Source organism: Mesoplodon bidens (genome assembly GCF_964165515.1).
Source record: "Mesoplodon bidens genome assembly, chromosome: 14".
Lineage (NCBI taxonomy): Eukaryota > Metazoa > Chordata > Mammalia > Artiodactyla > Ziphiidae > Mesoplodon > Mesoplodon bidens.
This window is the reverse complement of record NC_138170.1, coordinates 81,224,191-81,251,029: the sequence shown is the minus strand read 5'-3', so window position 1 is coordinate 81,251,029 and position 26,839 is coordinate 81,224,191. Positions and strand designations below refer to the sequence as shown.

The 26,839-nt window shown below is 42.6% G+C and overlaps 2 protein-coding genes and 1 pseudogene across 4 annotated transcripts in view; 2 read left to right on the top strand and 1 right to left on the bottom strand.

The window, feature by feature from the left end:
- The first annotated feature begins 806 nt into the window (after positions 1 to 806).
- On the top strand, positions 807 to 17,193 carry SLC66A3 (solute carrier family 66 member 3). Of its 2 annotated transcripts, XM_081254072.1 has the most exons (7): positions 807 to 1,072; positions 3,798 to 3,880; positions 3,956 to 4,025; positions 6,482 to 6,539; positions 9,236 to 9,356; positions 10,327 to 10,368; positions 12,076 to 17,193. In XM_081254072.1, the coding sequence occupies exons 1-7, from the start codon at positions 930 to 932 to the stop codon at positions 12,165 to 12,167; spliced, it is 609 nt and encodes a 202-aa protein (XP_081110198.1). In that variant the 5' UTR covers positions 807 to 929; the 3' UTR covers positions 12,168 to 17,193. The 2 variants fall into 2 exon arrangements, with proteins under 2 accessions (XP_081110198.1, XP_081110199.1); XM_081254073.1 differs by lacking the exons at positions 6,482 to 6,539; positions 9,236 to 9,356; positions 10,327 to 10,368; positions 12,076 to 17,193 and adding an exon at positions 4,941 to 6,456.
- A 1,709-nt stretch (positions 17,194 to 18,902) lies between these two features.
- ROCK2 (Rho associated coiled-coil containing protein kinase 2) overlaps positions 18,903 to 26,839 on the bottom strand; it is a 137,982-nt gene continuing 130,045 nt past the window's right edge. The window contains exon 33 of the mRNA XM_081254074.1: positions 18,903 to 19,005. Coding sequence (XP_081110200.1) covers positions 18,918 to 19,005 — 88 coding nt within the window. The 3' untranslated portion in view covers positions 18,903 to 18,917. The remainder of the gene's footprint in view (positions 19,006 to 26,839) is intronic.
- On the top strand, positions 20,962 to 26,251 carry LOC308627719 (pantothenate kinase 3-like; annotated as a pseudogene). Its single transcript has one exon. The product of its transcript is annotated as a pantothenate kinase 3-like (transcript).

The window sequence follows — 26,839 nt, the reverse complement described above, 5'->3', positions numbered from 1 at the left end:
GTTACCTTCTTTTGTCAATAGAAATCTATTTTTACCTCCTTAAGAAAAAATTTCACTCTCAAGTGCAAGTCTCTGGAGGGGAGTGTTCAGGGTTAAGGACCAAGCCCTCAGGAAGGAAGCCTCCTGCCCTTGGGGAGGACACGTCCTCAACTCTCGGCTGGAGGAAAGCGCGGCCCCGCAAGGACTGTTTCTCCGTATGTAAATCCAGGAGGACGCACAGAAACTAAGTTGGGTTGTTTTAAGTTTTTACCTCTGAAATGCTTAGTGAGAAAAACAAAGGAAAAGACTTTTCAGGAGTGAAAAATCCCAACAAAATGGCCCATGCCCCCGTGAGGGGTGCCCCTTTGCCCTCCTGCGGTTCACTTTCTGCCCATCCAACCCGTGGGAAAGCGGGAGACGTCGCCCGCAGGCTCAGAACTGCACGAGTTGGTTTAACACGGAAAAGTGAATCAGCAGCGGTCAGATCACGCAAAGGCCAGCGTTGACCTGCCTCTCGGGCAAGAGGCGGACCCCGGGGCGGAGGGAGAGGGCCTGGGGAGGGGTCGGGGCGAGGTGGGGGGACGGACGACTGGGAGGGAAGAGGAGCGGACCCCGACCGTCTGGACCCGAGAGGACCGGCTCCAGGCGGAGCGCTCCCGGGGATGGGCCGGGCTAGCGGGGAGGGGCGGAGCGACAGCGGGGACGGGGCGGACCTGGGGAGGCTTCGGGACGAGACCGGCGCCGCGTGGACAAAGGGGCGGGAGAGGGGGCCCTGGGCGGGGCTCGGGGCGGAGATCGGGGCGGAGGGGCGGACCCCGACTGGGCGGCCCGGAGAGGGGACAAGGGAAAGCGGAAGGACCGGGCGAGCCCGGCGGCCGAGTGCTGAGCGGCTCCCCTTCGCGCGGCGGCCGGATCCGCTGAGTCTCGGAGGTCCCAGCCTCGCCGGCGCCATGGAGACGCGGCTGCTGTGGTTCTGCAACTGGAGCGTGCTGGGCGTGTGCACGACGCTCAAGCTGCCACAGATCTTCGCCGTGCTGGGGGCGCACAGCGCGCGGGGCATCAGCCTCCCGAGCCTACTTCTGGAGCTGGCTGGGTAAGGCCGGGGCGATCTGGAGCCGACGGGAGCCCGGGAGACCCTCGACTCTAATACAGTAGGGGCGGAGGAAGCGGAGCCGAAAGCGCGGGCCTCTCACTTCCCCTCCGAATTTGCTCCTTCCCCCAGGCTTGCGCGGTAACGAAAGACGGTGCACGCCCATTTTACAGATGAGAAAACCGACACTCAAGGAAATCATCACTCCGCCCATTAGTGACAAAACTAACCATCCAGCTTTGAGCAAGGCCGCTTGCACGTCGAGGCTCTCTCATCTGCATCCTCCCTAAAGCCACCCCCCACCACCCCCTCTTCCGTTCTCGGGTCTCGGTTTCCTCGCCTGTAAAATGAGGGGTTGGACCTTCTGGCTTTTTAAAAGTTACACCTTTGAGGCTTCCCTGGTGGTGCAGTGATTGAGAGTCCGCCTGCCGATGCAGGGGACACGGGTTCGTGCCCCAGTCTGGGAAGATCCCACATGCCGCGGAGCGGCTGGGCCGGTGAGCCATGGCCGCTGAGCCTGCGCGTCCAGAGCCTGTGCTCCGCAACGGGAGAGGCCACAACAGTGAGAGGCCTGCGTACCGCAAAAAAAAAAAAAAAAAGTTACACCATTGGGTGTGGGGGGCGCGGGGTGTCAGAGAACGTAGAGCTTTTTGGAGGGAGAGGGGGACTTGAGCTGGACTTGGGCTTTAACTGGCGCTTGAAAAGCGGGAGCCGAGACTGCTCCAAGAGCCGGCTTTTCTATCAAAATCGGGAATGGGTGCCCTGATCCAGTATTTAACAACCTGAACGTGACGGATGTTAACTAGACTTACTGTGGTGATCATTTCACAGTATGTACAAATATTGAATCCTTATGTTGTACACCTGAAACTAATATAATCTTGTATGTCAAATATACCTCATTTAAAAAAAATATTAAAAAGTACTCTTCTAAATAAGTAAAGTAATAATAAAAATAAAGACCTGAACGGTGAAAAGCAGAGTTGTAAGACTTGGTGGGGCAGACGTGAAGCCAGCGGTCTAGCTCCTTGCCCTGCAAGGCCGGGCCCCCTCCTCTCTGCTCCTCGCCAGCCCGGGGACCCCAGTTACCCTCCGGCGGCTCTGAGGGCCGGTCCTCGGCGGAAGCACTCCTCGGAGGGGCAGTGGACCCCGGTTTCCGGGCCAGAAGGAAGGCAGGGGGGAGAGAGGGAGAAACAGGGGACCTCCAGGGCACAAGGGGTGAGGGGCCACCCTTGGACCTGCGGGGTCCCACCCGGGACACCCCCATATGAGGGGCCAACCGTAGGATGTGTTTGAGCCCCAGGCCCCTTGGGGAAGCACATCCTGCCTCAGAGCCACCCCAGTTCTCTGAGGAAAACAGATAATTACTGGGAGGAGAAGTTCCCCATTTGGGGCAGGGGAGGCCCTGATCTGCACCCCAGGAGGGGAGCCACCTTGGCGTCCTCAGGCAGGAGAGGAGGTAGCCACGTAGAGAAAGGGGCCCTCCAGGCAGGGGTCTTGTGATCAGAAGCCTGGAGCCTGGACTGGAAGCAGTGAGGCCAGAGAAAGAGGCAGAAGACATGACCTTAGGTAACATGTTTAAAGCATCCGTGTGTGCAGATACAGAGCATGTTGTCCCCATTTCACAGATGGGGAAGCTGAGGCCCCAGAGGTTAGTAACAGCCCAGGATTGTGAGCCCAGCACCCTAGCCCTGGAGTCTGCACTCCACTTAGGGCTCCACACTCAGCAGATGATGCCTGCCGGACCAGGCCTGGCAGCCTCGGGAGGGTGGCTCAGCAGGCGGTGGAGGGGCAAGCGCTGGCTGGGGTCACCCTGAGTGCCACCTGGGTGAGGGCGTGGGGCTTTGTTAACACCACGTCCTGGCTTGGAAGGTGTGAGCCATTAAGTCCATGTGGTCTGTGGAGGTTCTGACTCACCCTGGGGGAGCAGGGGGCCTGAGGGGTCCTCACAGCCTGGGTGCGGGGATGGAGACAGACCCTGAGGGGACAGTGAGGGCATTTGGATTCTGAGGGAGTTGGCTGGCCAGAGTGTGAGCTGAGAAGGCAGGAAGCTGGGGCCTCTTCTGAGAGGAGTGGGACTCTGGGGTCTGTGTCTCCCACCCCTCCACGCCGAAGCCTCTCCAGAGCTCGAATTTTCTTGAGGAACTGAAGAGTTGTCCCATCTGTCCCCACCGCCAGCCTGGGCAGCACTCTGGGAGGCCACCAGACTCATCTAGGGATGTCCTTCGTCTTCAAAACATGGCCTCCCCAGCTCGCTGCTGGGCCCTACGTGCTCAGTCACTTAGAAGCCCTGCCCAGGAGCCCCACCCAGGGATGGCTCTCAGCCTCCCTCAGATATCTTTCTCGGCCAGTGTGGCTTCTTGGGTGTGACCTTCTGAGGGACCTGCCTGGGGCCTCGGAAGAGCCCAGCCCTAGAGACAGGCAGGCGCGGCTCCAGAAAGCCCTGTCTCTTCTCATCCCGGTCAGTGGTTCTGTAAAATTCATAAAGTTTGTCTGTAACTGACCACCCAAGGGACTTGACAGACACCAGCGCCCCGCTTCGGAAATCGGGGAGATGATTAAAAACGGACATTTCATCCTTCTTATTCTGTACCTCCCTCCTTGACATTTGCAGACTCCGCCACCAGTTCTAGGGTTTTGCAAATGAACCTGTGCTCCTGGGTGGCGGCCAGGCCTCCCGGCTGTGGGTCAGGTTGGTCCAAGCCTGACGCACCCTCCCTCTCCCCAGGTTCCTGGTCTTTCTCCGGTACCAGTGTTACTACGAGTACCCGCTGCTGACCTACCTGGAGTACCCCATTCTCATCGCACAAGGTAACCGACCCCCCTGCGCCCAGCCTCGGCCCTCGGGGCCCCACCTCCCTCTCACTCGGAGCCTTTCTTTTCCAGATCTCATCCTCCTGCTGTGTGTCTTCCATTTCAAGGGGGATGTGAAACGGGCAGCACCATACATCGTCCTGTATCCTTTCAGCATCTGAGAATCCGAGATGGAACTGGGGGTGTTCCTTGCTATAGGATGTTGTTAAGCAGGGGCCTTTACCAGATATTCTTTTGGTTAAACTGAAAAAAAAAAAAAATCCCCAATGCAGGATTCCATTTGAGCAAATATCTCCACAGCCTAGAGATAGATGCTCTAGAACAGTCCCTGCCCAAGGGCCACCCCTCTGAGACCAGGGAGCCCCATGGTGCCCTGACCCACCAGGCAGGCTTAGTACCTCACTGCCGAGCTGCAGAAGCACTCCTGCTAAGAGCGACATTGTCCAAATGTATTCTTTAGGGGAAGGGAGAGATTTCTTCCTTCCGCCAAAATGTCCCTGTGTAATAACAAGCATGTCTGGCGTGTAACACGCTGCCACTAACACACCTGGTCAGCTTGGCTTCTTACTGCCTGTTGGTGGGTCTGGGCTCCTGATGGCTGGTTCAAAGTGAAAGTCAAGACATTAGGAAGGTCTCCGTGGACTCTGGTCAGTCACACAGACCTGTCCCTGCTCACATGACTCAGCATCTTCTGTGAACGAGGGCCAGCTTCCATCTTCACTCTCCTTGTACAAACTCTTTTATTCTCTTGTTGAACTTCACTCTCCTTCAAAGGCCAAGAAAGCCTTTTAAATGGCAGTCAGTTAATCCTGCCACATCTGTGAAATGATCTGAGCTGTTTATTTATATGCCTTCAGGGTGGAGGAAAGAGGGAGGGGACGGCCAGGCCCCGTCTGCGCTGAGCATGTGAGGAGGTGGGCGTGGAGTGGTGGGAACTCCCGGTGCCACTGCCATCGGGGTGGCCTTGGGCACTGGCCTCTAAGCTGCAGTTGCCCCATCTGTGAAGAGGGATCATAATGCCTACCTTTTAGGGTTGTTTCCAGAACGAAAATACCAGGAGCACAGGACAAGCTGAGGAGTTGGCAGGGTCGTGGTGGCTCTCGTGCTAAAAGCCTGTCTGCAGAGGGAAGCTGGGTGTGGACTGAGTCCTGACCCTCTGCTGTTCAATGGAGTTGTAAGCCCCCTGACTCAGTTTCCCTCTGCAAAAAAGAGGGATCGTGTGGCTCTACTGCCCCTCAACACTTCGAGGTCAGCCCCAGCTGGTTAAAGGTGTTTGAAAACAGAGTACTTTGAAGAAATGAAAAGCATTGTGTGATTTAAATAAAATGCAACAGCTTATCTTTGTGCAAATGGTGAGGCTGTAGATTAGAAACCTTGGGTACTGATGGCAGCTCTGTAGTAGCAGCAGGAGGTTTTATGACCTCTTTCTGCCCGTTGTGACGCACAGAGAGCCGATAAGCAGGGCAGCCATATTAACAATGCACTTTTTTTAAGGTAATAGTATGTCCCAGATATTACACAGGACATACTTATGCTAAAAAAGTGTTTGTTGTTGATCTGAAATTCAAATTTAACTTGGTGTCCTGTATTTTTATTTGCTCAATCGGGCCACCCTACAAATGAGTCACCTCTAGGATCTCAGTTGCTGCTACTACTGCTGAAGTTTTGTAAAATGTATAGTTGGAATGAATGGAATGAGGTGCAATGGTACAAAATTGGGCAACCCTAGTTTAAGACTTGAATTAGAGAGTGTTCAAAAAGCAAGATTCCATCCACCTAGACTAGTATCTAGTTCTGCTGACTTTGAGCACAGGGCATTGTCTATTTCAATCTCTTCATTTAAATAATGTTATTAATTATAATCACAGCTGCCTGTTGGGTCCCTACGATGTGCCACAAAGCCATGAGGAGGTAGATAGGGCAAGGAATGTTAAGTCCATTTTGCAGATAAGCAAACCAAGGCCCAGAGAAGGAAAATGACTTGCCCAAGCTCACAGCAGAGGCTCCTGGCCGTCCCCTCCCTGGCCTGGCCACCACCTCCCTGTGTTTGCTTCTGCTTCTCTAGCCGGGCTCCCTTCCTGCAGCATCAATGAGCTTGATGAAAAGCTGGTATCACTCCTCCCATCTTCTAGCACTGCTCACCCCAGCCGTGTCATTTTTACACTGGAGTTAGTGGGAAAGAAGAAATCCGTAAACAGCTTCACGTGACACCAGTTTTGCAGAAGACACCTGCTTTATCGTTTGAACCTAAGTGCTTCACTGTTGACATTATGTTGGAGAGGTCTGCGTGGTCAGGAGTTAACCCGGCAGTTAAAATCATCAGGGACGTTCCCAGCCCTAGGATCGGTCTGAGAATACAGGGTTCTTTGTAATTTTCTTCCAGAATCTGCTTCTGTGCTTTTGAACTCCTAGAAGGTGTTCACTTGGATCATTTTTGTCTTTTCCGAATCTGACGAGGTCTAGCAGAGCTGTTCCCAGTTCCACACTTAGCTTAGGTGTGTAACCTCTCTGGTCTCGGTTTGTTTCCACATGCACGGGGTTGGGAGGGGAGTGGAGCTGCCGGCCAAGCCGCTGCTGTGTCCCTTAGCACATGGTAAGCTGTGTGTCTGCTTGGTTCCTCCTCACCCTGCAGAAGTGGATCATAGATCTGGCCATGGTGAGTAAATCGCCCCTGGAGAAGAAAGTGTGTTCACAGCAGTCTGTCGACCTCTTCTCTCCACGCCACCTGCCCTGCAAAAAACTTTATAGATCAAATGTTCAACCTGCTCATTTTTCAGCTGTACCAAAGGATAGTGGGATGAAAGCCCAGTGCTATCCAAATATTAAAAACATTATTCTCACTTAAATGTACGGCACAATTTTTTTACTTCCCTTTTTTTGGGGCCCTAGAGAACCGAATTGGGATCGGGTAGGTAGTAGTAGAATGAAGAACTGAGCATAAATTAAAGAGTTTCAGGTTATTGTCAGGTAAATAATTACATATGGGCCACGTACTCACTGTTTTCCTAACTTCTCCTCCACACTTTTTTTTCTTCCTTGGAAAAGGGTAAGCCCTATACTCTTTTTCCTTCCTTGGTTAAGGGCCAAAAATTCCCTGCTGTGAGAATAGGATTCTGGAAGTGGGTCAGGAAGCATTTGACCAAATGATGGCTGATGTGAACTTTTCCACCCAATGGGAAAAGGAGCAGAACGAATCGGTGGTCACTGCCTGCCACACCCAGACCCGTGAACTTCCACCCATTCTCCCTCCAACATCTAGCTGGAAAGTGGACTTGGCTCTCAACCTCATGACATATGGAAAGCAGATTAGTAGGGTTACCGCACTGGCAGTGAATAATTTTTTAGTATAATTATGTCCCAAATATTACATGGGACAAACTTGTGCTAAAAAACGATTTGTCATTGATTTGAAATTCAAATTTAACTGGGTGTCCTGTACATTTGCTAAATCTGGCCGCCCTACAAATAGGTCATCTCTAGGCTCTTCGGAGCTGCCACTGTGGTCACGTGGGTGCAGGTCTGGTTGTTTGGGGGGTGATGTTCCTTCACACCCAGGAACATCATCCCGGGAATATGCTGCCATAGGCTCGTCAGGAATCAGGTTCAAAGGCCGAAGGCTTCGGGTTTTTCTGTTTCTTCTCTTCCCTTCTCAGCGACTGCTCTATTCTGACCACACGGTGGTGCTCTAATAGTTCGTAAACTGTAGTTTCCTTTTTCCCTTGTCAAGCAGGGACTGTCCACAACACGTGTTTCCTGGGTGCCAACTCGACAGCAGCTACTGGGGCCTCGGGACAGGGTGGCTGGTTTGAGGGTCCTGGAGCCCCAGAGAGGAGAAAGAGCTTGGGTTTCAGAGCTCCCACGGGGCAGCAAACCCTAGGATCCTGTAGGGGAGGGAAGCTGTTTGAATTCATGAAAAACCCAGGTTATAGAAGGTTTACAGTTCTATGGCTTTCAAGAGCGAGTCCCAATTCAGACCGACAGATGGTTTCCACGGAAGTCCTACACTGTGCTTTTGTGGTTAGATAAATTGATAAATCACCTCCTCTTAGTTCATTCACAAAGATATGATTAAAGTACTTAAAAATGACCGGCGTGGGCCTCCCTGGTGGCGCAGTGGTTGAGAGCCCGCCAGCCGATGCAGGGGACACGGGTTCGTGCCCCGGTCCGGGAAGATCCCACATGCCGCGGAGCGGCTGGGCCCGTGAGCCATGGCCACTGAGCCTGCACGTCCGGAGCCTGTGCTCCGCAACGGGAGAGGCCACAACAGTGAGAGGCACGCGTACCGCAAAAAAAAAAAAAAAAAAAATGACCGGCGCAACAGCCTGACCACCCTTCCACCTTTCCCATCCTGTTCTCTACTAGACTCTGTGTTATGGGAAAACCTAATAACCTGCAGTTGGATGTGTATCATAAGATTGTGCAGGCCTTGGTTATGCCCCCAAACAAGACCACTTCATGATTCTATTTTTTTTGTTTGTTTTTTGCATTACGCGGGCCTCTCACTGTTGTGGCCTCTCCCGTTGTGGAGCACAGGCTCCGGACGCGCAGGCTCAGCGGCCACGGCTCATGGACCTAGCCGCTCCGCGGCATGTGGGATCTTCCCGGACCAGGGCACGAACCTGTGTCCCCTGAATTGGCAGGCGGACTCTCAACCACTGCGCCACCAGGGAAGCCCCACTTCATGATTCTAAAGATGGGAAACCAGTCGACGGGGTGTTTCAGCTGATGTAAAGCCTGGTGAACGGCAGCCTGGGCCCGGCTTAGGGTGGAGGGCGCTATACTCTTATTACCTTGCTGGGGAGCAGAGGGCAGGAGCCTCACCACGCGGCTCATCAGAACAGCCAGAAACTCAGAGCCAATGCGCTCCAGCTTGCTGCTTTGAGTTTATGAGTCTGTCAGTGCAAAGCAGCATGGTTCCCCCCAGGCTCTACAAACACCATAATATCTATACATCTATTTGTTATCGGCAGGTGGGGACAGACAAGCCTTTGTAGCCATTGCAGAGTCTTTCTTACTCTCAGCTTCCACCTACCTGCTGCCCATCCGTTACTCACTAAGCAGGGGAATTGGTGGGTTACACATAAATGTCCCACTGCTGCGTCCATTCTTTATCACGAAACTTGGGTTTTGTCCTTGTACAAGTTGGTTATTACTTGACATGAAAATTTGGCTTCAAAAGCGATTTCAGGGAATTCCCTGGTGGTCCAGTGGTTAGGACTCAGCACTTTTCCGCAAGCCACACGACGCAGCCAGAAAAAAAGAGAATGCTTTAAGTATCTGGTGCTCTTTCAGTATCTAGTTTCTGGTGAAAGTAAGGAACTCCTAACTTTCTCCTGTTTTATCTTCAAACAGAATTTATGTACTTTCATCAGTGCAGCCAGCAAGTTTGCACAGCTCCAGTACCTGTGGGAAAGCAGGGACTCGGGAGCCCTGAGTGCGCTCACATGGAGCCTTGCTTCATATACCTGTGCGGGTAAGAACAAGCCTCTAATTGGTGGGGTGTCCTTTGTCAGTGTGGGGTGTCTACCCAGAGGAGAGCGTTATGTCATAGACCCTTGAGCTTAAATCCTTTTCAAGTAACTATTCAGATAGACCCTCCTACTGTATCCATATTTACAAGGCTGATTTAATGCACACCACTCTCCATTTTCTGCAAGTTGCTAAAAAAAAGTGAAAGCACTTTTCTCCAAAAATCTGGCCGAATATTAACAGTCCTCTCTTGTTGTTTGAAAAGCATCATGAGTTCGGTTATATTGAATCCACTAGCTTGTTTTAAAAATGTGAATGTTTATGATGTAACAGATTAAAGAGATGAGAATCACACATTGGCTTTTGCGAATGAATATAATTTGCAGCAGTGGAATGTTTCTGGAGCCATAGTGTTTGGGCTCAACTTTAGAATTTCCACTGTTCATTTGGATTCTTGCAGGAACTACCTAAAATGAATATATGCTATATTTAGGTAGGAACATTTAAAAAATTCAGAGCTATTACATTAATTAGATTTACTAGTTTTAGATATTTGAATTATACTTCTTCATGTTTCATCTGTATCTTAAAGGACCATTTTCTCCATCCAGGGTTCTCTTCTACCCAAATCTTTCAAGACCAGTTAGCATATATTCCTGCATTTAAAATGGAAAGATGGGCCTCCCTGGTGGCGCAGTGGTTGAGAGTCCGCCTGCCGATGCAGGGGATACGAGTTCGTGCCCCGGTCTGGGAGGATCCCATATGCCGCGGAGCGGCTGGGCCCGTGAGCCATGGCCGCTGGGCCTGCGCGTCCGGAGCCTGTGCTCCGCAACGGGAGAGGCCACAAGAGTGAGAGGCCCGCATACCGCAAAAAGAAAAAAAAAAAAAAAAAAAAAAAAAAAAAGGAAAGATATTAGCTAAATACCAGAATGTCTGAGAAGTTGATATTTATTGCTGAAATTTTGCTTTTACAGCAAGAGTAATGACAACTTTAATGACCACCAGTGATCTTACAAGTAAGCAAAATATTTTTCTGCCCACTTCCTTTTTGAATTTTATGCCATCTGTGCCTCCTTCATTTGTAAATTGTCTTAGGGTTTAACGGAGCCAGTTAGCCCCACTGGAGGCCAGCGACAATATATTCCTGGTCCTCATCAGTCACCATGTATAGTATTAAGCAGCTACTTGCTGTACCTGGGATAGAATATGCACAAGATAGTAGATTCTATCTTTGTGAAGCTTCCACACCAGCAGTGGAAATGAACAGTGAAGTAATCACACAATTAACTGTTGAAAAATATTGTGAAACATTTTTTGAAAGAGTAGGACAGGATGAGCACCTAACATGGGAACCTGACCTAGTTGGAGGGAGCTGCGGAGATTAATCTGAAGAAGAGAGAGATCGGGAGGAGGGAAGAGACTGCTACAAGGAGCAGCATGTGCGGAGGTCATGAGCAAAGAGGATGGAGGGAGCACCAGTAGGGCTGGCGTGAGAGCATGGGGGCGAGTCTAATGAGAGGGAAGGAGGTGGTAGTGGCCAGATGGTCCAGAGCCTCAGAGAATTGCCCACAAGCAGCAGGAAAGGCAGTGACGTAATCATTCGACTCCACGTCCTTGTTCTGTTATTTTTAAAGGAATACTGTGGTGGTGGAGGAAATAAAATATACCTGAGTTAACCTAAAGAGAATTTCATTAATTCCTTAGGTTGAGTTTTCAACTCCCAAATTAAGGATATAAATTTTTGGAAAATGATTAAAACAGGTGGCGTCACCCATTCTATGAAGACTAGAAATATGTCCCTGGTGTGTAGACCTTTTAAATAAGCTAATCATTGTCTGAGAAATATCGCTACGGAACAGCAGGGTGCATTTGCTAGTCCCTTCCCGGAGGCTTTTATCTTTGGTTCAAATACTTTCCATCAGCTCTGAGAGAAGGAGTTAAAGTGTTCTGGTCAAAGCATAAACTTGGGTCAAGTGGGGAAGGGAAAAGAGAGACCTGAGTCTTCCCTACAGGACTTCAAGAATTCTCTGATTGGAAAGGAGAGGCAAACCATAATTAAACAACAAAACAAACCTCATGTTAATTGTGATTTGTTCTGTATCTAAGGTGACAGCCATTCCTGAAAGCGATCAATAGATCTGAGAATAATCGTTTAAAAACAGTTTAGCTATCTTAAAAGTGTTTTACAACCCCAAAGATACATTAAATCTCATAAACCTTATTTATCAGGAGAGTGTTTGTCAAGTCACTAAGGTTATTTTTCTCTTTTTAACAAAGAGCCACATTTTCATGGTTACCTCAATATAAAACATGCTTTGACGTTTGGGCTAGTTTTTCACAATTACCTTAACTGAGTGTGGTGTACCACCTTTGCTTAATTAACATGGAATGTTCTGAGACACCATCACCCTCAAGACTTAAAAAATGAGTAACGGGGTTTTAAAAAGTTGTAATATTTACCAACCAGAGTCAGATTCCTCCAAATTAAGCATTTAGGATGAAATTATTCATGAAATCAGGCCAAGTGACCAAAGGTAGTCATGATAGGAAAATCATTTTTCCAGAAATATTTGGACCCAAAGTTGTTCAAAAGTCCACATGATCCGTAGTTCTGTTTCATCTGGGGGGGCGGGAGGTGGGCTTCTCCTTAGAGAAGGTGATTTTGTTTTATGTGAAAACAGTATTTTTTTTAACACATACTTCTTCTTTTTGACTGATTTCAGTTCTTATACGTTTTGTGATCATGCTGGCCTTAAATACATGGGTAGCAGCTACAATACTTCACTACCGGAAGACCGATGTGAAGTCTGAATGACGGATATATTATCCCCACACACAGAGTGGATTTTGAATAACTGAACCAGAGGAAAAAAAAGCTCATTGCTAAACCAGGTCTTTTATAAATTTAGCCAACGATGCCAAAGGTACTTTAGACTTGGAAGAGCCCGCTTAAACGGTTGTTTAAAAACATCGATTTTTAAAATCCCTGTCCCCACTTCATTAGGTTAAGGTAGGGCTCAGACGTCTGCAGTTCTGAGAAGGCTGGTGATTGACGGAAGCCTCCCAAGAAGCCCATTTTGAGGAGACAGCGTTGACCCTTATTCTGAAAGTCATGATTAAGTTCCCTCCAAAGAGCTAACTACATCTACTTCTCAGCTTTCACTATCTTTTAAAAAATAAATCCTCTCCACAACACAGACAAACCTGAATGGAGTGGGGTTTTGCTCAAGTGGAAGTGTACTAAATTACCAGAGTTCACTTTCTGGGACTAATGTTTAATTGTAATATAGACCTAACAGGATGGCCTTATTGTATCATATTACCGTATAATACCTCCTTAGGTTAAAGCAAGGATATGAAGGCAAGCAAAAATTTAACTGGCTTGAATTCATATACCAAAGTAATCCTTTAACTTCATACTGTGCCTTCAAGTAATTCATAACAAAGGGCACCTGCAGTCTCTCCTCATGAAGAGGCAATCCCAATATACTTTCTGATTCAAGCACAATGCTGCCGTGTTTAAAAGGATCACACCTACACAATACCACTACTGGAATTTGGTACAAAATACAGCTGACCTCGACCAGGTTTTGCCTATTGAAAGTATATGCAGTGCAGGGTATTGCTGGGGTCTACCAATCCATTCTTATGGATTTTATTCTCATTATAGTATCATACTCTGAACATGATGTTAAGATTACTGTACACTGTGTTTTCCTGTAAAAGCTTATCAAACTCTAACATTTTAAGAACTCTTTCCCCTAATAATTGAATGGCATCATTCTATTATATGCAGTAGGTAAATGATGCTTACTAGAAAATGTTTGTTTCCTATGTAAAATAAACTTAATTTTGAACTCTTCTGAGTCTTAAAACTCAATTGTTTAAATGTGATTAGTTCTAGGTTATGTAAAGTGCAGTTTTAAAAAAATATAAACTGTGGTTAATCCTTTTAGAACTACTGCTTGGGACCAGCAGGAAGAGAAACATGGCATCTAAAAGTAAATAATAAATCACTCTGTAGTTTTAAAAATCAGAGTCTTTTCTCATATGCAACTATAATCTGACCATTAGTATAAATTATGTGATTTTTAGTCCAACATATTTAGATATAATTTATCAATGCTTAAAGCAACTCCTTAAAGAAGACATACTATCCTAGGTGAAGAGTTCTCCATTTCTCCCCTTTGGGAGGGAAAGGAACAAACATTAGAGCTACCTGATATTCTATACACATCATCATACTTAATCCCGCAACAATCCTCTAAGTGAACAATCTCCATTTTATAGATGAAAACACTGAAGCCCAGACTGAATAACCTGTGCCAGATCAGATGGTTAGCAAGTATCCTAGAAAAGACCCCCAAAAAAGTGCTTTCTAGAAAACCACCTGTCAGCACAGTATTCCTAACAGAACAGGCTCCCTGCCTCTTTTCCTTATCCTTGACACTCAAATGAGATTCTCAAGTTTGCATGCCCCTTAAAATACTGACATTAAATCAGACACAAACGCCTAGTTGAAATTCGATTTTGTATTCTCCATAGATTAAATGATAGGGCTGAAGATTCCCAAGTCGGTAACCTTAGTTGAGACTTCTTTGCTATACCCATCTTTCAGGGTAGGTAATTTTGGGGGGTAAATTTTAGAAGGTTGCAGCATTCCAGGACTATTTCACAGGAAAAGTATGAAAATGCTTATGTCTTCATTTGTTTTATTTAATTTTTTAATATAAAAAGCAGGCATAAAATACAATTACATTACTACAAAGATGCAACAAAATTAAAAAATATCAGGGGGTATGATTTTTGTTCAAGGGGACAGCTGATCAAATATTCATGATTATCTAAACCATGCAGTTCATAACTTATTACAATTCCAAACAAAACTACTATGGGGAAGGGAATCAAGGAGAGGCCCCCCAAGCATAATATTCAGCACTGTCACACAGTGCTTATCTTCAAAGTGCTTTACAAACCAGCTATGGTATCTTCACAATATAGGGAAACTGACATCTTATCCCAGGGGAGGAGCGGTGAGTCAGTAGCAGTGTCAACAGAGACCGAGAAACTCAGAAGTGACTTGCTTTCATCGGATTTTTAAAACATGTTAAAGTATGTTTCAATAAGGTAATATAGTGTCCAAGTTTCTCTATTTTACCACCCAAATCCTGTAAGAATAGATTAACAGCAGCAGCATAACTTCTTAAATTGTGGTTTGGCAACCTAGAGTATTTCTTCTTGAGGATCGGCACATAAACTGGGATCAAGGAGCTCCTTCAGAGCCAGAATGGTGTAACTCTAGCATAGGTTAGTTTTAAAAACACTAACCTTTATTTTAGATTTATTGGTATACTTATCCTTTAGTTAGCTCCAGAGCATTTTAAACTTTCAGATTTTTAAAATGCTGCTTCTAGACAGCATGTTTTTAATGAATACTTTCCAAAACCGCACTGTAATCCTCAACAGTAATCCTGGCATCAGTGTTCCTTCTACTTTGTCTCACTATTCCCACAAAAGTAAAAAAATCCAACTAAGAAAATCCCAGTATTCACTACTTCTTAGTTCTCAAAAGGAGGTATTTATGGCTCTAGGAGAAATCAAGGTGTGACGAAATAAGCAACTTTTGGTCTTAAATTTATCTTGGAAGTTTTGGAGCCTCAAGACAAAGAGAAGCTGGCACAAAATCAGGCTGTTAAACCAAGTCAATGTCATATATTTAATGAGTGTTGGGAAGAGAGCATTTGGATGGGTGTATGCACTCATGTATGTACATGAAACCAGCAACAGGGTATAAAGCAAATTCTTACCCAAGGTCAGAATTTTTTATTAAGCACATTTCCATTAGTTGAACAAACAACCTTATAAATCCTTATGTCAAACCATATAATGTGAAGAATCTTCATGGAGAGATTTTTTTCGTCCCTTAGGATATCTTTTTCCCCCCCAAAAAACTTCACATTTTCCTCATATAGTTGCATCACACCATGATTCTCCATATTCTTTAATATATACAGCATTCAAAATTTAAACTTTTGCCATTTTTACTCAAATATTTCAATTACTCATGTGTAAACTTCAAATTATTTCACCTTAATAAAGTTTATTAAATATATATATATATATATATATACTCTCCAATTCAGAATAATATGATAGAGCCTCCCATAGTGTAACAAAATCTTTATATAAAATATTAATTCAGTCTCCTTTTAACAAGTCTAATGAATGGAAATATTTATTCTATATAAATTTTATATATTTTTCATTTTTTAATCTTACTTAAAAAAAAAAAAAGAAAGAGCTGTGCCCCCAAACCAGAACATACCTGCAAGGGAAACGGCATGCATATCTAGTTTTAGCACAGACAGCATGAAAGAGTGCAGCCTGGATAATGTAATAACAAGATTCAGTTTCAAAACATCAGTAGCCAAAGGCCACTCTTCAATTTCCACAATAGTATCTATAATTGGGGATCTAACTCTTTAAACACCCTACACTGATCCCAGAAGGAATCAATGAAAAATGTCTACTTCCTTCATAGAAATATTAGATGATGTATTTCAATATCACACCAAACTCTGCGTATGTGTATGTATATAAAGAAAGACTGATAAAAGACTACATAATTTTTTTGTTTGTTTTGTTTTTTGGGGTTTTTTTTTTGCGGTACACGGGCCTCTCACTGCTGTGGCCTCTCACGTTGCGGAGCACAGGCTCCGGACGCGCAGGCTCAGCGGCCATGGCTCACGGACCCAGCCGCTCCGCGGCACGTGGGATCTTCCCGGACCGGGGCATGAACCCGCGTCCCCTGCATCGGCAGGCGGACTCTCAAACACTGCGCCACCAGGGAAGCCCTACATAATTTTTTTAAACTTGATTCTTACTGATGTACACTGTAGCAGTATAAAACATACACTTTTCTGGGATAATGAGAAATAAAGCAGGAATAGTCCTGCATAAACTGTTAACTTTAACAGCATTTAAAAAAATAAAAATCAAGTTAAGTGCCTTTGAGGCAACTTCTTCCCAGTCACCAGTTTTCTTAACCCAATACTGAAATATTGCCATACACAGTTGTGTGTTTAAGGGATCACATTTAAATATTTAAAATATATCTACAGTATGTCTTAGTTTTCTTTGTATTTGAGATAATTTTTGAATCTTGAGTGTGAAAATGTAAAAATAGTCACAAATATCTTTATCAGAAATAAAAACATACCTAGGGTAGCCAGGAAATTAAAAGAAAACATTTCATAGTCACACACTAATACTGAGGTCTGTAAAAAGGGTTGGATGAATAATAGATATACATAAAAGATATATTAGTTCCAATACTATCCATTACTGTTTCTATCACCAATACTTAAAAAAAAAATTCTCTTATACAATCAAAATAGGCTGACATTGATAACTATTATGTGTAAAAATAGTGCACTATTTTTCTTCTGCAAAGCAAATTTGCATCCTAAGAGCTGGTAAACACTTGTTCTTTTTTTTTTTTTTTTAAATACAGAAAAGGGTGGAGATTTTGAAAAAAATTAAATTAAGGCATTCAAAATGGGTAAAGTTGCCTATTATGAAGCATTAGGAAAGTGATATAATTAACTTCAAACTTCTTGTTACAGTAACTGCTTAAACATGAACATGCTTCCATCAGGTACACACAAATGAGTGATATAAACTCCAACATTATGGCTTTATACAAATGCATAGTTGCAACTGCAGTAAGTAATGATATCTGATTAATGTTTATAAAAAAATAAAGTGGGAAGTTAAAAAAACCCTCTTGCAGTATTACAGTACTATATAGATGTGTGTGTGTGCGCGCATGTGTATATATACATACACACACACACACAGTATAATGGTCACTTCTTAAAGATGCAGTCTATATCACTGTAGTGGAATCCATTCCCAGATTCTTCTGGCAAATGTGCTGGTGAAATCTCTCTGCTGAAGCTGAAAAGATGATTTCTTTAACTCTTCTCAATCCTTTTATTCAATGTAGTGTGAGTGATGCTAAGAGAGCTTTATGGAACAAGTCTGGAAGAGTTTCACATGATATTCTTACTCTATTAACCAATCACTGTTGGTTCAACTTGTTGCTCCAAAGGAGCCCAGAAAAACCTATCCAACATTTAGAATTTATATTGCAGAATAAAGGGAACATATATGTGTGTATCGGTCTCTCAGGAAAATATAGCTTTTTAATAAATTGTGGGCCATCATATTTCAGTCTTGTTTCAACTGTAAGAATATGATCACCTTGAATAATGACTGCATTCATAGAAGGCAGTTAGCTGGAAAGAAAAGGAAAATGAAGTTAGTTGATACAGTGAAATAATTTAAGAGATTGTTATCAGTTCTTCGAAACGGCATTCCATTTACATCAAACTATATAGTCTTCCAACTACTATACTTTTAACACCTGAATCATGCATAAAACATATTTACTGTATTACTTTTCTTATTTTTAGGTACATGCAATTATATTCTTCCTCATATTTTCTCACACTGGCCACAAACATGACACACAAGTTTTAATATGGTTAACTGAATATTAGGGTGAGACAATATGTCACTGAATGATTCAAGTGAATGTCAAGTTCGACTTGGGGTTTAACTGTTAGCTGCCTCATGTAGCTGAAAGAAGAGCGCACTTATGGACCAGGTTCTACTTGACTATTTGACCCTATGCCACATTTTTTAAATCTATGAAATGGGAACAAACACGTTGTAGTAAATATATGTAAAAATTACTCTGTAAATGCTGGTTATAAACAGATCCCAATAATGTGTGATTTATGTATGTCACAACATGTTGCTTAGGTTAAGATAGACATTACTTCTTTTAAATTCATTCCATATAAAAGGTTTAACTCACGAGTTTCAATTTTCATTCAAATCTGTTAGCCACTATTAACCAAACCACATTGTCTAAAAGCACAAGAGTTTTCACAGCATACCATTAGCATTCCTCAGCAAGAGTAACATTACATTTTCAGAAAGTAAACATTTCACATCACAAAAAAAGCCAAATCAGAAACAGCTAGTTCACAGCATTTGTTAGACTTAACAAAGTTTTTATGGTTTCAATTCTTGCAAGTTAGAAAGAAGGAAAGAGGAGGGAAGGAGAGAGGGGTGGAGGGAGAAAGGAATCCCATGCTATGTTCACAAACTAATACAGTTGTAGGAACTTGAAAAGACTGTAAATTTTACTTCTCTGCATATGGCTTCTTTGGAATGAACAGAAAGTACCAGAATTAGCTCCATTTGTTATTTCTACATGTTTCATTCCTAAGATAAAAAATTACAATTCCAACTGCATTGAAAATATATAGCCAATAAAGAATCTGAACATAGCATTTCACTTTTATACTTAACATGGAAATTTCAGTTAGAAACTTGTCTGAAAACTACTTTTCAAATAAGTACTGTCAAAAACAACTTAATAAAATTTCAAACTGGTCAAAAATAATGAAAACCCAAAGTGCAAACCACATGCACTACTTGGAAATACTAAAACAACTCATTTCTCATTTTTTGATTTACCCCATTTACTTCTTCAGAAATCAAAAACATCGTCATCATCATCACCACCATCAACATCATCAAATGACCAATCCCAGTCTTTAAATGCCAAATCAAGCAATCTGCAATAGGAGGTTTGCAAATTTATACTCTAACACTCTTTAGAAATGACAGTTTAATATGCTATGATCAAAAAATCACACTTGGTGCTGTAAGCATTTTAACTTTCCCTTCATTGATAACAACATGATTAAAATTAAGGTGGAAGCACACAGGGAAATCTTCTTTCTCTTTACATGCAAATGCATATAATCATGTTGGCCAGGTATGCCTTCCAAACTACCAGAGAACTGAGGACAGAGATAGTATTTAGGGGGAAGACACAATCTTCTTTCCACTGGGCCCACATGAAGACGTGACCACCCTGATGCCCAGTTTAAGAACTGAAAGCTCAGTGTGTGTCAATGTTCCCTTCACAAAAGTGCCCAGTTAGCTCACATTTTCACAGAATTGTACCATAAGCCCTGGTATGAAAGGTGAGTAATATTAAGAATGTAGCTTTCTCAATTCCAGCAGGACCCTACTTTTTCAACGGGTCACCAAAAGTTAAGCCTTCCGTAAAAAAAACTACAGATAAAGGGAAACACACAGGTAGATAAGCAGCATTGGCAACTTATCTTGGCCAAATAAACTGGACTTAGAACAGGGGTATATGTGGTCTTTTCTTTCCAACCCAACCCAACCATCTAATAGTGCAATCATTTTTATTTTTAAAAACAGGAGTACCTTTCTCATTGTTCATAACTGTGACGTTCACGAATACATTTGTGCCAAGGACCCATCTGTGGTCACTATGTCAGTGGTTCTTAAACTTTACTGTGTATGATTTATCCAGTGCTATGTATAATGCATATTCCCAGGCTTCATCTCAAGAGATCCTGATATAATTAAATTGGGGGTGGGGGGTGGGGGAAGTATTTGCATTTTAAGATGAATTCTGATGCAGCTGCTTGACTTTGAGAATCATTGACAGGGTAGGTTGATGGATGATTACCCGACTCAAATTACTCCAATATGTGCTAAATGCAGAATATCTGATTAATAAGCACACAAACTTAGATATAGTTATTCACTTAAAATATATCACAGCCTAGTATATACTCATACTCATTGTTTTAGGCTTACATGTAAAGTAACTTTTAGCTATGGTTTCAACTCTACTACTTGGGAGACTGAGATCAGTAAGCCTTCCTGGGTATCGAAGGCCCCGTTTTAGCATACTTTATGAAAAATCTGCATTTCATATCCTTCCAAAACCTTTGAAGAATGTGTGAAGCGTGTGCCCATGTTGCAATCTTCAAATTTTAAAAGTCTCATCACTAGGCTATCAGTGTAATGCACGACGAGACTTCCTTAAAACCTCTCCCTCCTCCCCTCCCACTCAGTCATCTAATTCTTGTCATTTCAACTTAAGAATCTTTCTTTAGAGGGCGGCGGTGGCGGCGGCGGCGGCTTGGGGCCCGGGGCCTTTTGTTTGGGGCGGCGGGGGCCCCGGAGCGGCGAGGCCCCGCGGTTTCCCCTGCTCTCTCGGTCCCGGCCGCCTCTCGTGGGGGTGGGGGTGGGGGTCTTCCCCTGGGCCGGGGCCTCGTCTCAGGCGCCCCCGGCCCGCCCGGCCCGAGGGGAGGAAGCGGCCCAGCCACCGTCGGAGTCGCCGCCACAGCCCTCTGCGCTCCGGACCGAGGCCGCCTCTCGCCCCCGGGGCCGACGCCATTAAGATCAAGGAAGCCAAGAAACCCTCTTTCCCATGGTTTGGCATGGACATCGGGGTAACTCTGGTAAAGCGCTCGTATTTTGAACCTATCGATATCACAGCAGAGGAAGAAGAAGAAGAAGTTGAGAGCTTAAAAAAGTATCCGGAAATACGTGACTTCTAATGTAGCCTATGGATCCACTGGTATTCGGGATGTACACCTTGAACTGAAAGATTTAACACTTTTGGGCTGGAGAGGGAACTTGCACTTCATCAGATTTCCAACCCAGGACCTGCCTACTTTTATCCAAAGGGGAAGAGATAAAAACTTCTCAACATTACACACGGTGCTATGTGCTACAGGAGGTGGTGCTGACAAGTCTGAAATCGATTTTCACACATTTGGAAACCTCCACCTGCACAAACTGGATGAACCTGACTGCCTTGTAAAAGGGCTTGCAGTATACAGATTCTGTCCGTTTCGATGGACAGGCAGAGCGCTATTATTTTGCTGATGCCTCAGAACCTGAGAGATGCCAAAAGATGCCTTTCAACCTGGATGATCCCTATCCACTGCTGGTAGTAAACACTGGTTCCGGAGTCAGTATTTTAGCAGTCCACTCCAAAGACAACTATGAACAAGTAACTGGGACAAGCCTTGGAGGGGGTACCTTTCTGGGTTTATGTAGTTTATTGACTGGCTGTGAAAGTTTTGAAGAGGCTCTTGAAATGGCATCCAAGGGTGAGAGCACCCAAGCTGACAAGCTGGTCCCTGATATTTACAGAGGAGATTATGAAAGAGCTGGTCTGCCTGGTCGGGCTGTAGCGTCTAGTTTTGGGAATATGATTTGTAAGGAGAAGCGAGGATATGTTAGTAAACAGCACCTAGCAAGAGCTACATTAGTTACTATCACCAATAACATTGGTTCTGTGGCACGAATGTGGCCTGTTAATGAGAAAATCAACAGTTGTCTTTGTTGGAAACTTTACGTGTCAATACTCTCTCGATGAAACTTTTGGCATATGCACTGGATTACTGTCAAAAGGTCAACTGAAAGCATTGTTTCTAGAGCATGAGGGGTATTCTGGAGCAGTTGGTACACTTCTTGGGCTGCCAAATTTCAGCTAAAGCATCGGGTTTCTCTTTGTTAATAAATGTCATTCAAGAGGAACTGAAGACCAGAGGTGTTATTACTGCATTATTTGTCACTGGGAACCAAAGGATAAAAGAGTAGCACTATTCCTGTTGATTTTTAAGTGTCAGAATGGTAAGCTGCTATACGTTGCGATATTAAAAAGAGAGCTTCAGTAATGTGAAGTATTTCTAAGTGAAATGCTTTCCCTTCTGTATACAGCCAGTGTTAAATCCTTAAATGCAATACAGCCTCTGATTATTGAGCCTCCTCTGAAAAAGATCTTCTATTTATTTTATTTTATGTAGCCAACATTGCAGTACTGTATGTTCAAACATGAATCTTAAAGTCTCAGAAATGTTTAGCTCATGAAAAGAATTGATTCTGAGTATTTTTTACAAGTCTGTTCTATGTGTGCTTTGGTTACTAGTAAGTGGACAGTAACATACCCTGTATTGAAACTTACTGAAATGGCAATCAAAGATGATCATTTTTATGTGATTTTAGAAATGTTAAAGCAATATTAATCATCCATTACTGTTGTTTTCCAAACATATCTTCTCCCAAAAAGCATGTTTATCTGATCTTTCCCCAGAAGTATAACCTTTTTCAAATGCCATAATTTAATTGAAATACTATTGTTAAACATTAGCCTGAATTTTAAAATGAATCCTAGAAAATGCACATAATTGGTGATACTGCAGTTTTTGTATTTTAAGTTTATCAGATAGTACATTTTAAAACGTTTTTTAATTGGAGGCTTAATTACTTATTTGAAAGTCCATTCAGTGAGGTCCCAGGACTATTTGAATGGAGTACGGTTTACATGTATTGGTAGGGTTCTGTGCTCTTCTCTCTATACCACATTTACCTTAGGCCCAAAGTTAGCCATTTCTGTTTAACTAGGTCTGAACCATCAAAGCTAAGGACTGTCTTCCACTGTGAACAGCAACAAAATCATTTATTCTAAATGGATGTTATGGAAATCTAAAAGACGAGTTGTTTTGAAACTATGGGCATCTGAGGCTGTATTGCAGAATTATAAAAGGATCAATGTTTCATACATCCTGGTAATAAAAGCATTATAGTTCCCCCCCCCACACACACACAAAAAAAGAATCTTTCTTTAACTTGGTTTCTTCTCTCCATTTTCACTGTCAATACTTTAGTTCAGGATCTCACTAAGTCAAAACATACTGATCTCTTGTTGACAGCTCCTACCAGAACAAAATCAAAACTCCTATAGCACAGTGAACATGGTCCTTTTCAATCTGGCTCAGAGCTTTCTCTCCAGTGTCATCTTCTACCACTTCCTGTTATTACCCTCTCCCCACCCTAACCCAATACAACATTGCAAACACATAGGTAATTCTGACAACTAGTGCCTCTACACATAACATTTTGCCTAAAGCTGTCTTTCACCTTATTTCTTTGCCTGGGAAATTACTGATCCGCCATTTTTTTAAGACCGTTCTTGATGTTTTAATGGCAGAATTCTCTATGCTTTCCTTTGTTCTCCCATAACACTTGTTCATGCCTCCATAATAAACAACATGTTAAACAATACTGTAATTATCTGTTTGATTGTCTATGCTCCTCCATTAATTGATCAATGGGTATACACTTCAGGCCTGTAAAACTTATTGCCAAAGACTGCTTCAGAAGGGGTTTAGTTTTCAGTTCTACTAGCATTTAGTTTTGAGTTCCACTTAGCAGCACATGATTGGCTTGTTTCTTTACATCTCACCAATACTAAGTTTCTTAATCCTTACCACTTTGGCAGGTGAGAATATTTTTACAATATAGTTTTAATTTTAATTTCTTTGCTTAGTAATCAGGTTGATCACTTTTTCATATTCATGGTAATGCCTATATGTTCCTCACTAATTTTTATGTTGGGAAGAGTCAATTCCCTTTTTGTAAATGACTTATATAAGAACTCCATGCACAAAGATACTAACCCATCTTTCGCAGATGTATTGTAAAATATGTGGTGTTTTTAAATCTACAAGGCTTTAATTTTTGGTTAGTCAATCTTTTTATTTTCTTTCTTTGCTTTTATTATTAGGAAGTTCTTCTCTAATCCAAGATCAGATACATATTCCCCTATTTTCTTCTACTTCATTTATGGGTTTATTTTTGACACTTCAAGTTGTATATAACTTTACTATTTTTTTTCCCAATTAGTCTATTAATGTTCTAATATTTAGAACTGGAAAAAATAGAGGTGAGATAATGATAAAATAATAGCTCCCCCCACCCTTAAGTTTTAACTGTATTGGCAATGCTTTATTTCTTAAAACTGAATAAACTAGTACTGGTTGCATTTTTGCTTTATACTTTTCTACGTGGCTTAAATAATTTTAAAAAATCTTTAAAGAAAAAGATAATTAAAGAGAAATGCCCTCAGCAGGGACCAGTATTTTGTGTCTTGCACTGGAACAAATTAGGATCTCTCCAAACTGTCTTCATCAAAAGTCGGCATTTTATTCACCAATTTCTTACTTTTCCAGCATAGTATTTCTAATTCAAAATTACCGAGGAAACATTCTTCTAGAATGGCATTTCTATACATTGCTTTATAAACTGTCAATTAATTCAAGTCTACTTGAATCACTGTGAGGCAGTAAAGTATTACAGTTGAGAATACAGGATCTGGAACTAGACTATCTGGATCTAAACTCATGGCTCTGCTACTTATTAGCTGTGTGACCTTGGGCACACAATGTTTCTGTGCCTTAGTTTCCTCATCTGTAAAATATAGAGATAAATAGCTAAATCACAGGGTGGTTATGAGGATGAATTAGTACAGTTAAAGCTCTGAAAAGAGTGCCTAGCATACTATAATATGCCCTCGAAAATTATTTTATATAATAAAATTATGTTATTTTATATAATAATAGTAGCTAACACTTATTACTTTAAAGCACTTCACTACAGAAAAAGGGAAGTGCTGCAAAGAGAGGTAAAGGGAGAATCAGAACAAAGAATGTCACAGAGGCCAAAGGAAAAAAATAGAATGATGCAGTTGTTAACAAAGGAATAAAAAAAAGATTAGATGAATATTTATGGATACTATGTTTTAGTGTGTATAGAAATATATATATTTGATGATATCTAATGAAGCCAAACATTTGTTTTAAGAAAGACAGCATGTGAGTTAGTCCAACTAAAGCTAGATTGACTAGTGCTAAGACTAATAGTAAATAAACACAAATGAAGAGCTAGCTATTAAATTACTGGTGATTCACACCAGAAATTCTGTTCCTAGGTTTTCTCGGATCATCGTTTAAAGCTCTACCCATTCGTCCATAGGAATATGTTACAAATTAGTAGGGTATTGCAGACCATCCAGTCCAGTGCTTGACTCCCCGAGAGCCATGCTGCGCGACATCAGACTGCATACACAGGACCGATCAAGGAGCGCCGCTCCCTCTCAGTTCTGCCAAGCAGTCATCTAAATCAGGGGCACACCTGTGGCGACAGGGCACTCACTATTCTAGAGCAAGCCAATTCTTTCAATTTTGCAAATCTGACTGCTTGATAGTTCTTCCCAGCTGACTGAAAAATATGCCTCTCTGCTTAGTTCTTCCACGGAAAAATCCTTTAAATCTTTTTTGTTATTTATGACCTCCCATCCTTTCAAAACACTTCCTCAGAAGACTAAAATATCCTTAGTTCCTTCACTTGCTACATGTGTATGTAACACCTTCAAATGACCCACTACTCCCTCAGTAATTCTCTTCTGTATACCTTCCAATGTGTGTATGCTACTCGTAAAATGTGACACCCAAAATGGAATGCAAAATGTAGGGTTATTCACCTAAGGACAGACACAGATACAATTTTATGAGTTAATGAAGCAATGGAGGCACAGATGTTAAAAGCAATGGAAATAATGTTGCAGAGGTATAATAAAATGCAAAACTGTATTTTAAATTTGCCCATCTTTACATTTAAAATTTTAAAGAGCGTATTAGATTTTAAAATTCAAAAAAAAAAATCCCTGTACATTTTACAGTCAGTTTTGGTATTAGTTTTATCTACATGCATAGTTGTGAGAGGAAAAAATCCCTATTACTTACTGTTGCTATGCAAAATGTATTAAAAAAAAATCAGTGAAGAATGATTCGAAGGGCAGGGCCAGAACTAAAAAAAAAGTAACAAAAGTCAAAAGTAAATGCGCTTTCAAATAAATCCTAATGCTGAGCTGGGGGGCAAGAAAATGATAAGTCATTGAAAACATGCCTCACTTGGTCCGAAAACTGCTTCGTAAACTGTCTTAACACATGTAGTGAAATCATTAACTTGTCAAACAGCACAAAAGAATAAAATATACTAAAAAAACTATAGCTGTTATAGTCTTGAATCTAACAAATTATCTTCCTTTCTAGAGTCTCAAAAAGAAAAAGAGTAATACCTATTCTACTCCATGAGTATTTTAAAGATCAAATGAAAGAATATATAGAAAGTTAAAAGAGAATATATTGGATTGGCCAAAAAGTTCATTCAGGTTTTTCCATAACATCTTACGGAAAAACCCAAACGAACTTTTTGGCCAACCCAACATATGGAAGCACATTGGAAGCTATAAAGCACTATATATTGTCAGGTATTAAAATAGCTTGGCATTTATGCATTAATGGTTCTACAATATTAATAATAGAAATTTAATTTTTAGATGTTTTGCACAGGGTACATGGAATGACCTTCAGTGTCTCCGAATTCTTTGAGTTTCTTCAGGTCAATTACTATCATATAATCGCTAATTCTACAATATTTAGTTTTATCATACCTCACACAAAAATTCAACACTTTCACTGCTGAAACACCAATTCTACCTTTGTCATTCTAAATTATTTCCTTGAGATATTAGTTTCAAGAACAGTTTCATACACGATGTTGTGGCTAGAATGAAAATATTTCTGATAATACAGCCAATGCACATCATTATTCATATACTGAAGGTCCTGTGTTAGGGAACAAAAAGGACACTTGAAATCAGATACATGATCTAAGTATATACTTTATCCTTTAGCTAACCAAATGTTCATTTCAATGAATAGCAGTATT